The sequence below is a fragment of the Scomber scombrus genome, chromosome 1, assembly GCF_963691925.1.
Source record: "Scomber scombrus chromosome 1, fScoSco1.1, whole genome shotgun sequence".
Classification (NCBI taxonomy): Eukaryota; Metazoa; Chordata; class Actinopteri; order Scombriformes; family Scombridae; genus Scomber; species Scomber scombrus.
The window spans coordinates 7,293,661-7,306,025 of NC_084970.1; the positions used below are offsets into that span (position 1 = coordinate 7,293,661).

General features: G+C 39.7%; 1 protein-coding gene across 1 annotated transcript in view; it reads left to right on the forward strand.

Annotated features, from left to right (window-relative positions):
• Positions 1 to 12,365, forward strand: part of itfg1 (integrin alpha FG-GAP repeat containing 1) — a gene marked incomplete in the record, with an annotated part of 142,570 nt that overhangs the window by 78,437 nt on the left and 51,768 nt on the right. Inside the window, 2 exon segments of the mRNA XM_062419747.1 lie at positions 4,278 to 4,428; positions 5,525 to 5,633. Coding sequence (XP_062275731.1) covers positions 4,278 to 4,428; positions 5,525 to 5,633 — 260 coding nt within the window.

Consider the following 12,365-nt stretch of genomic DNA (forward strand, 5'->3'; position numbering starts at 1 on the left):
TCTTTTGAAGTACAAAGATCTCAGAAAGGACACTCACACAACAGTGAATAACAATCAAATGACTTTCTGGACTCCAAACTTTGTAACAGTTACATTTCTTTCTTTAGACATACACACTCACACACATGCTACCCCTTTGAAATTGAGATTTCAATGCCCACCATTAACAGTGTGTCTTGACCAGGTGCTGCTATAGTAACAACCGCTCATATTCTGTGGTTGCTGTGCTGTTAACTTGAAGCCTTAATGATACGGATACGAAAAGTCTAGCCCAGACAAATATTGATGTATTATACAGAGTGACCTTTAACTAAAGCTCCAGCTAGTATATGTGTGATCACAGACAAAGTCAGTTAATCCAACCCCATCCTACCCCATCACCTCAAAGAGATGCAGAGATTCTGAAACACCAGCACGTCTAAAGAGAAAATTGTCATCTCAACTGACATTATTTTAATCTGTGTGCCTGAAGCATTATGTGTCCGCTTTAGAAAGTAATTAAATTCCTTCGCTTTACGGTTGTTTTTAAATACAGATGCTTGTCCTGTTAGCGGCTGAATCCAAACCTCACCTACTTAATGAGAATAATGTAACTCTTAGCTGCCTGTAAAAAAGAACAGAACATTGCAGAGTGCAATTATTCCACATACTGCAAAGCAAGCTGCTGATACCAGCTAAGTGTCAGGGGGAAAAACGGATCAATTTGAAATGTTGCCATAATTTGCTTCCCCTCAGTTGGATGCAGCTAAAAATCACCTCCACTTCTACTAAAAGATGGAAAAATCATTCAAGGAAAGACTATTATTGTTACATGGTCATGCAGAACAGAATAACTAAGGTGCAGACACAGACAAGGGAACAGGGATGTGTAGCTTTGTGTGATTTTCTGCTTTGTACTGTTTGTAAGATGTTATAATATTGACCTATTGAAGGGATTGCAGGTGAAAATTAGCTATAGGGTTAGTCTGGTACAGTATATCAATAATCAATTGGTTCCAATAAATTAATTACTACTACTAGACTAGGGGAAGCTTGAGTGGAGAGCCAGGGACTGAGGCTGGGGCAGGAGCAGTAAGGGGCAAAGGAAGCAGGTCCAGAGTGAGATCCAAAGAGACTGAGTAATGCAGGGTTCCAGGGCAGAACAGCAGGGCTGAGGGCAGGACAGCAGGGCTTGAGCAGATGAGGCACAGGAAACAGGGACCGGAGTCAGAATAGGTAGGACTACGAGGGAAACGGAGAACAGGATGAGCACTGTACAACGAGCAACATGAACTATATGCTGAATAGCAAATCTGGTAATAAATCGGCTGGAAGCGTAGCAACACTGACTGGTAGCAGAGCCTGCAATCTCACAGAGTGGAAGTGGCAAGGCTGAGTATTTGTAGAGGCTTGATTACAGAGAAGAAATGCAGCTGGTGTGGCTGTGCTCTGAATCCAGCACACCTGCAGGCCTTGACTCACACACACACATACACACATGCATATATATCAGAATATATATATATACACATGCACACAGGGAGAGAGTGGGAGACAGCGAGTCGAGGAGTGGCAGCAGGTTAGAGAGGCACTGAATTAGAAATAGAGGGCGTGGCAGATGATCCCAGGGGGTAACACTTATTTCACCTTATGGACTTATGGATAATATGTATTATAGTGCCTACAGATAAAACCAAAAGGTTAAATTATTAATACTGTAATACAACAACTTAAGGGCCAGACCAGGGAGCAAGTATGCCAGTCGGCCATACAGAAAGATATCTTACTTCCGGATTTGGTCTGAGCCTACATTTCAGTTTTCATTTCAGTTCATAGTGTATTTTTTATATTAGTAGCTTGTGTGTAAAATATTTCAGAGGTTTTGTTAACTTTCGCCTTCTACATGTTCTCCTAATGTCATGCACTATTAACCTGACGGCAGGTAGTTTGTTACACAGAACCGTCTAAAAAGTCTTCTATGGAAGCTGTTTGGGAAAGGACAGGCACTTTCAAAGATTTGGCAGGTGATTGGATGAACTGAAATGATAGCAAACTGTAGATAAACAACAAAAATAATAACCATTAAATGTTTGAAAAGGGCATAGGATGACGTAAGGAACTCTTTTTTTTAACTCTAACAATCAAAACAAAGTAACACAAGAGAATAAAGATGACTAGAATAAAGAACAATAAGGTCTATTACTACATGTAGTACTGGTGTTGTATCAAATTATCCAGCACTGCTAAAATTCTTTTTTTTTTTTGACAAACAGAAATCAAAGCAGCCGTTAGACACTTTATGAAAAAAACCACAATAATATAATAACAGCAAAGCTAGTTAACTGGCACTCCATCACTGCTTTTTCACTTACTGTCCATTTTCCTAACACCAGGCTAAGAGTGCTAGAGAGGCTTACGCAAAGCACATTTCAAGTACCACTTGGACTGCTTGTTTGGAGCCAGCTGTTGTGTAATATCAGCATTTATGACACTGATATTTGCCACATACAGTATATATATATATATATATATATATATATATATATAGCAAACAGTGTCCATGCTTTGCAGAGTACGTCACACTGTGTGAGACTCGCCATCATCAGCATCTCCATCACGGTTTACTGTTTGCATGGTGAATTTTTCCATTTTTGTCTCCATCTCTTTTCGTGGAAGATACAATAACAAGATTAGCGTGTGCCGTCATGTCGTGTGATAGGGACATGTAAAGACTCGCAAGCCACATTTATCTGTTTCTCTGTGTCTATCTCTCTGTGTATCATCCATCGTATGAATTTAAATTCCATTAAAAATGTCCTTTTAGCCGTATCAAAGTCAACACTGTTTTGCTTAGACTGACAGCCTGATATTAATGTTAAGCAGTACATAACAATTTATCCAAGCGCACATGCAGTATTTTCCTTTCTGCCTTCTTTTTATGCCGTGTCCCTTCTCTGACACCATGAGGCCCATTTTCCTGTTTTTCCAACACTACCTAATACAGTCTTTCACATTTTTAAAGCATCCTAAATGACAGACGTCCCAGCAGGCCTTTAGCTAGTGGACTGCCTTCACCTTCATTCCCAAGACACCTGGAATAGATGGAATAGAGTGTGTGGGTGGAGAAAAAAAAGTCATCTAAAAACCAGGGAAAGGGAGGGCTTTCACAATTTTTCTATTTTTAAACCGGCTCCTTCTTTTTTCAGGTCGCCACTCCCACAGAGATCTAAGAACAGGTACAGAGAGCCATCTCCAAAGACAGAAAGACACATAGATAGAGGAAGGGGAGGATTCAATCTCCTTAGAGTATCCAAGTGAAATGGTGATAAAGACTGAGCGCACAATGTATATACAGAGAGGTGGAGAAGAAGTTAGATTGAGTTTTATTTTAGATGACTCGCCACTTGTCCAGCTTTACAAAAAGAAGCCAAATACTGTGTGGAGTCATAGCAGCACAGTTCAATGCAAAGCTTGCTACAGTATGTACCTAATGAAACAAATGATCAAACATGAAGAATGATTTCACTTGTTTGTTGACAAAGTGCAACATATTTTTTGTATATTTTGTTGTGCTTTTTTTGATTTGCTGTATCTGTGCAGCAAGGTCATTTATTCCTCATTAGAAGTAGACATATGTGCAGCGCTGCAAGAGACCTGAGCCCATGGATCATGTACTATTACAAGTGCTCGGGGCTCCCGCCTAAGGCAGCTCTCATTCTCGGAGACATTGACGACAGCAACCAACTTCCTGTCAAGCTAGAGACAAAGAGAGTCACTATTTTATCTATAAATTGTTGACTACTGTACTGTACTGTACTGTATTATACGAAACCCTGATTGAAGAATGTCATTTATTCTGATACTGATAATTCCTAGTTGTAAAGGGGTGATGAGCCTCTGTTATTATGGTTTGACAAATGTAGCTTTAAGAGAAAATCACCTTACTTCTGTTTCATTGGGTGAAGGACAATTGTTCATTTCCCAGCTCAGAGCTGTTTGCAGTGAAATGTGATCCACAGATTCTGAAACAAAGGTCGCTGGCTTATTCAAGTTCATCTTTTTCTGTCATGTGTAATGAAAATACAATGAAATACTTTTGCAGACGCTACAGACCTACATAGACTATATACACAGTGCATGCATATATTTGAACGTAATTGCTAATTGTAACAGAAAGCTGGTCTGATCAGCTGAGAGCCAGCTGGACTGATCAGCTGATGGCTTTAATGGTGCTTCATTGACACCATCACAGTTAATAACATGTATTTTCTTTCTCTCTCTCTCCTCTTGTCTCCCAGCGGTCAGCAGGCCTTCCTGTTGGAGAACGTACCCTGCAACGACCCCAAATGTCAGAGCATAGGGAGAATGTTCCACATCCACTGGGACCAGTCAGATTTGGGCGCCATCCCAAATGCCGTCATGGCAACGTTCTTTGACATCTATGAGGATGTGAGTAGTTTATGTTGAGTTTTGTCTTTTGTTCATTTCAGTCACATTACCTCCATCACCCACTTTTCTCCTCCTCTTACACCATCTGCCTCGTCTTACCTCTGTCATAAGCCGTGATAGTAGCAGGAAATATGAACATTAAACATGCAGCGAAAATGACATCACTTTGTCAACATTTCTACAATATTAAAGACGTTGACACCAGATGGGGAAGAAAAAATGAATAAACCTCAGAGCACATGAGAACATTTGATTCCTTTCTAATGCAGACAATTGGATTGCTAAAGCTTTTTTTCTACATCGGCTTCAACAAAATGATTAGAGTTTATGGTTTTTCCTTTCCTTCTCAAAAGCAATACTCCACATTTATACTGAGGACAGAACAATGCTGCAAGTAGTTTATTGCTTGTATGTTATCAGGATTGCAGTTAAAAGCACATTAAGCTTATGTTGAAGCCTACTTTTTAACCAGCTGTTGCATTTACTAAACATGGTGCTGTTGTATATTTTCTTTGCACATCTAACATACATGCTATTATTATAGAATTCACTATTGTTATGTTCTTCAGTTATTTCTACCTGTACACACAAAGCAACTTGTGAAATATAAGAAGACACACATACTAGTAGAGTTACACACACACACACTTGTTCACATACATTCAGTATACATATATATACTTTCTAAATCCTTCTTTTTTTGTGATTCATAGGCCCCCAGACACACTCTGACTCACACCCATATTGAATGACTGCCTATAGTACAGTAGCTGCACCGCAATGTACTGTATGTGGTTGTGCTTATCAGAATTAATTATTAGTGCTAATGTGGCCTGTCTGTCTCTGGCTCTCTCACTCACCCCTGAGAGAGAATTTATAAAAGGGAGAGAGAGAGAGAGAGATGTAGTGAGGAGAGAAAGAGGAAAGAAAAGAGATGATAAGATAGTGCTGGATCAGTCACCCAGCGTTTTAGAGGGATAGAAATGTACATCAGAAGACACACACACACACACACACACACACACACACACACACACACACACACACACACCATGCTCTCATTGTCCCTTATCTATATGCCTGTCTTCATTTGCAGGGTATATTAGACATGCTGGTTCTAAGCCAGGCAGAGGGCAAAAAAGACTTGATCATCCATGCTTTGAAGAACAATTTTGAAGCCGATGCCTACTTCGTTAAAGTGATGGGTAAGTCCCCGATTTGCCCGGCGTGCTCTGTCTCTCCCTCCTCTCTGCATGCTCAGACCACAGGGAGGAGGAGAAGAGAGGAGCACCATGGGAAGACACTACATCTTCCTCAACCCAGTCATCTTGCTTTATTTTTGCCTCTCTTTGTCTTCTTCTTCTCTGTATATTACAAACAGGAAAATACAATTGAAAATTTTTTCTTTGTTTTTTTTTTTACCTTAACAGCTCCTCCTAGACCAATTAAAATAAGTGAACATGAGAAGCTCTTTTCCCAGATATGGAAAGCAGATGGCTATGACTATTATCTGTCATATTATTTCGATTTTTAGCCTGTCACTGGTGAAAAAATGGATTTTGTCTGAGCTTTTAGTTCTGTATCAGTCTAATTTAAAGTAGTCACTGTCAGCACATTCAGCTGTCGTAAATGCTCTTTCTCTCTCAAAAGGTCATCTTTAATACCGCCACGGACCTCTTTCCTGACTTTTCCAATAAGTGTGTAAATTACTTTTAACAAAGATATAAAAGCAGCACTTGAAGACACATCGCTCCCAGGATAGTCGGTGCCGTTGGCGATGCCACATCCATGACAAGTTGAAGCAGTGTAATTGGCTACAACGTGAAAGTGATCATGTTTTCTTTGTTGGAAAGGACACAATGAAATTTCACATATTGTACCTCCAATACAATTTAAGAGGGAGACACTGTGTCCCATATTTCTGTTTACTATCAATCTTAACTGTTAGTTTATTGTTTGTTTTGGTGGATTTTGTGTGGTTCCTGATATTCCACAACAGATTTCCAACAGATTTCATACAAAATGTTCATTATAGTAATGAAAAAATAAAATCAACAGCATTATTATCATTATCATAGTTAAAAAAACAATCCTAGGGAAAATAAAACAATCATTGTATTCCTACTTCAACTTTCTATATGGCGGCCCTCATGTCTCTTTATTGCATGTATTCCCCCTCCGTCTTTTTCCACTTTTAACTTAAAATAGGTATCGAAATTCCTGAGGAATAGATTTAAACCCTTATATTCTATATTCATGCCTGTTTATGCAACAATGACTAATTGTTCACTAATTCTGTGGCGCAGTAGATAAATATCAATGGCGCATTGTCTATGCTGTATTTTAGGCACACTTTTTAAATGAAGGATTCATAAATGATGTATGACTAGAAACATCTATAGCTTCAATATCTGTTCTAGAGGCTCAGAAATAGTTTCAATATTTTTGGCTCGCCGCTTTTGTTTCGCAGTTTAATAGATTTTTATTTCTTTTCTATTCGTAAAAGCATTTGAGTAAATATCGAGACGGGTTCTTTTGAAGTCAAAATGTTGGTACAGCGTTAGTACCTGGTGACATTTGAGGAAAGCAAAAATAGTTCCACTCTAGGGTGGGCCTTTGCACAGTTTAATCTGTCACTCTGCTCTGCTCATTAGAAGGAAAAGGAGCGTTGTTCATCCCTTTCTGTTCCAGCACAGTTGGCGAACAGTTGTTTTGTCTGCGGGGAGGGGAGGGGCTAGACTTGCTCCTCTGCCCACATACTCATACACAGACATAAATCATCACTATGCACATGTACACACAGATCACCCATGTACCTACACATTTATAGTATCCGAATCTATTTTTCTTTGCCAAGTATTACATATACACACACAGATTAGTGCCGTCTAATACATGTTGCCTGGGATGCATAGTGAGGGATTTATGCTCTTCATTCATGAAAAAAACATTCCAGGCATTCACTCTGTAAAATACAAAGTAGGAGATGCTCCTCAGTCACAAAATGGGATATAGTAGATTGAGCTGAATCAGTTCATAATACCAGTATAGAGAATTATATACATTAATATTTAACAAACTTTAAATTGTCAAACTGACAAAGAGGATAGGTGTACAGCATATACTATTGTGTGTCTGATTCTGTGTATGTTAGTGCCTACTGTATAGTAACAGCATGGTGCAGGATTCAGGACTGATACATTTGAACCAGAACCGATGCATCACACAGGGTATGATGTCAAACAGCGAGATACCTTGATTTGCGGTCTAATGCAGGTCTTTGATGTCTGGCAGCAAGCAGCAGACTACTGTCTCAGCCAGTTGAATGACACACTGTAGTCCTGCCTTGAAGTGGGAGGGAGCAGAGCCTTGCCAAACTTTGATTGATGATGCTAAATGCTTTCAATGGTGGGAGTAAGATGAGGACTGTTTGCATCACTCTGAGCTGCTGAAATTGATATCTGCCATATCAGACTGTATTGATTCAAGCAGTGTTCATGAAGTAGCCAAGTGGCATTAGTGCTTTTCAGGAATTTGGCAGAGTTTGCAGAGTGTCACGGGGAGCAGGTGTGGTTTAATGAGAAGATCAGGCAAGTTTGCATTAGATGAATTGGAACCACTGAACTAGACAATATGGTCTCCTAAAGGGAGTAAAGCTAAATGATGTCCCTGTTGTCCTGTGTCCTGACTTGCATCTAAGCATTTGAGGTAGAATTATTTTAAAAGCTAGACTGACGTAATTTTAGATTGCAGGTGCAGGAGCCACTGGTTTCCATGTTCCCAGTAGAAGTCTGTTATGGCCAGTCAACAAATGTTTGTATTTCACTGTCATGTATCCATATTGGGTATGAATGCATTTTTAAACTGAACATTTTTGATTTGAAAGAGTTGCGTGATGTTCATAAAATTTGGAAGTCAGCCATATGTGACAAACATCATCTGATTTACATGAAATGTACATAGTGTGGTCTACGCGTGATATACAGCAACATGATATATAATTAGTGATTACTCTCTAGCGCCGCATAGTGGACACAGGAAGTGATAGTTATCTCCTATGTGCATCGTCCAATATTCATGAAAATCCGTGTCGGTTGTCCTCTGGTAAATACATTGTTGCATCATGTTTATCCCTAGTAACAGCACTTACACTGTGGCGCAACCAAACTGCATGAGGGTGTGATGGCCAGATCATCACTGCTTTTAACTTTAATTAATTGTTATTCATGAAGTGGACCAAATTACAAAATGTAGTTCTTGGCTGTTCTCTGGGTAATATGCTCTCTATATGATTTGACTGTGGAATCTAAAAGTGAACCACTCTGTATCATGATGTTAGAAAAGAGAGAGTGAATAGTGTCATTTATATTTTCAAAACCATCAACAGAGTGGTGAGTCTGTCTCTAGATAAAGGATCTTGCTGAGCTAGTTTATAAGTAGTAATGAGCTAGCTTGTTAGTGTAAATGACTGACAGCTGGTGGACTGTGACTACTCATCTGAATCTTCCACTTAAACTTTGAAGCATATCAAATCGATCAAAGCTTATCCCATTAAAAGGAGTATTCATAATCCACAATTCAATCACTGTTTCATATTCACTCTGTTTGAGAACAGAAACCTAAAAATATGTAAATGAGAGCAGCTATTTTGTGATTTTGACTGCAATACAAACAGTACCGGTGATCACAGAGCGCAAGAAGGGGCCAAATGATAGGTAGAGGTTCTCTGTGAAGTAACTCCTGTGGCCCTAGCTGCCCAGTCGTAGACGGGGGTTGTGTGGTAACAAATGAAAGAAGACTTCAAAAACTACAGCTGTTGTCATTAACATCAGTCCGGCTGTCTGTACCACTCCCTACCAGATGTTCATTGTGATACGCAGTTTTGTTGTTCGCCAACTGAAAACAGCTTCTGTCGTTTCTCTGTGGTCTCTAAATGAAAACCCAGCATCAGTCATATTGTAGTGATAGACTGATGGATGTAGCATGTTGATGAACATGTTCATTCTCCTGAAGTTCAGCCTTTTAAACGTTTTTGTCTCTTGCTCCCCAGTGAAAATGATGTTAGGGGAAGCGGGGAAATGGCATTAATCTCAGCATGTGTTGCAGGAAAGAAGTCGGCTGCTGACTCCATTTATATTAGAGGAGGCACTTGATGGTGTACTCTGCCTGTAAGAAGTAGAGAACTCAACAGAAACAAGCTCTGTGCTCTAAATTGGAAATTAATGCTGACTAAGTTTGAGAAAAAGCCAAAAATATAACACTTTTCTACGTGCATTTCAAAAAATTGTAAAAGTAAGTGCCTCTGTGTATGTTAGTGACCTTGACATGTCCTACCACCCACTGTACCATGAATTGCTTTTGTGCCACCGCTGTTCATTTTTCGTTATCCATGTCTTGTCTCGCTGCGGCACATCAAACAAAACACACATAGAAACACCCACCACCCGAATGCCTGCTTTTTTTCCCCCATCGATGCAAACACTGTCAGCTCCCCTACTACTTCTCTTTATTCAACTTCGCTTATTACATATGCCGACTACAGGCAAACCAAAATAAAAATGTATCTGTCAAGCGTTACACCCTGTCGACATTTCACTCGTCTCCCTCGTGAACGTTAGCTTAAATGCAGCTTAATAGCCCCACACCTCCCTTGAAACCCCCCGAGGGTAAATTGTTTATTTACCGTTCTTCTCAGACGTCTCTGATAGCGTAGCTGATAGCGTTACGCTGTAATAAGTGAGACTGAGTGTGTGAACTTCATACTCAGACTTGACACATTATGTCAACCGGTGATGTGTCTTTGCGAGACAGCCTGATCCAGTCCTCCGTTCTTTAAGATGGAATCCTATTTTCTCAAGACGACATCCCTCAACCCTCCCCAGAGCATTATTGAACAACACCCGCTGAAGGATTGACTTTGTGTCTGGCTCGGTGTGTGTGTATGTGTGTGTGTGTGTACAGTTTTGTGAGTGAAAGGTAAGATCCCATGATGCACACAGACTTCCCGGGATAAATCCATCACAGTTTGGCCTCAGACAGCGGCCTTGCCTTTCCTGCCTGCCAGAGGCTTGGACTCTCGCTGGGTTTTTCACACTGAGATGACCTGAACCTGCACAGGTCTGACATCATGTCTTCTCATGCGCCCCATACGCAATAGTTCTCTCACTAGCGCATTACATCAACACTCTAACCTCTGTTGCCAAAGGAGCATATATAATTTAGGACCAGGTGAGATGTTTTTTGTAGTGTAGCTGCAGACCAGTGGAAGACTTGACAGATAGGATGTCATATTGTGCAAAAAAAAACAACTTGAAAGCTAAAGAAAAAAGCATGTCAGACCTATATGTCTTTCTTTTTTTTTTACACCCCTTCAAAGAAAGTTCAACTTAGAGTGGTTGGTCAGTGGTTATTAAGTGTGTAGTTGTGTGTGTGTATGTGTGTGTGTTTTCTGTGCTGATGCTAGTGTTATCGACATAAGTTTGCTTGTAACTAACTTTTACTTACATTTCTATTACATTTGTATTGAAAATTAAGAAATACTGACACATTGCTTTAAAGAGTTTTATCTGTATCTGTCTTTAATTGAGTAACCACAACAAAAATCCAGATCAGGTGATATGTTTTTGTTTTTGACCTTTAATTTGACGCTTACCCTTTTTTCTTCCGCCATTTTCCTCTTCCTCTCTCTCCCACTTGTTCTGACCCTCTCTCTTCCCCACTATATGTTTCTCGCTTATTTGTCTAAGGATGTAGTGAGGCTTTTAGTTTTAGCTTTGCATTGTATAATTATATTATTATGAAAATATTTAGCAAGCACCCAATAAATTACAGACCAAGTGAAGCTGTTTCAGTTTCCCTTTCCCTTCCTCACTATTTTCTCTCGTTTATTTTGTAATGAGGTAATGAGGCTTTTAATTGTATCGTGGGAGGATAAATAGTAGAAGTTTGTACCCAAACCAAAACATGCAGACAAACCGACCGCGGTTTTGGGAGTGGTACTGATGTCATGAAACTCTTAGAAAGTGTATCTGTGTATTTTCCAAAATGTCTATTATACTATTCCTTCAATATTTACAGCCAAAGTCTGGAGCATGAGACACTGTTTGTTGTACAAATTAATTACAAGAAATTTAGAATTTCTTTGTTTTCCTTGTTGAATGGAAAATGTACTGATGTGTTACCATAAAATCAAGATACATTTTGAACTGGACTTTCACATGTACATCTGCATCCCTACTTCTTAAAGTGTCATACTACTGTTTAACACTATCAGACTGATCATGGTAAACATGAACAACATAAGAAAACAGAGCTAGGAGTTAAGTTGAGGTCTACACAGGTTTACTAAGTTCCCAGTATCCAAGATGTGACTCATAACCTGAGCCTGGCTGGGTCAAATCTCTTCAGATAAAGTCCTGCTGTATTTTTACTGGTCCAAGGTCTTAATACCCAAGCCTGTCTCAGTGGACTCGTTTACATTCACGATAGTATTCCTCCTTCAAGACGCTTGCGTCCAAAGATACATTACAAATGAGGTACAATCCAAGCCACCGTATATTAAAGAGAAGCCTTCCAAGACTGATCCTGCAGTGCGTCATAATCGTCACAGCATTAAAATGCGGTCTTCTCAGGTGAGACGGAGAAAGTGAACGATGGAGTGCAGAGGAAAACGTATTGCTATTCAGGGTCCGTCCCTTTTCACCACATATCGGATCAGATTGTTGCAAATACATGAGCCAGACATGGCCTTCGAACAGACTGAAGGTGCACCTCCTCTTCTTTTCGCTGACGTTGGTTCAGCACAATAAGGACCACCCTTGGAAATTAATTACTTCATTTTGGATTTATTCAAAGAAAGTTCTACATGTATTATTTCAGATTTTCTCGGAGGATTGAAAGGCTGTGCATGATTATTAAAAAGTGGTATTCCACTCTAA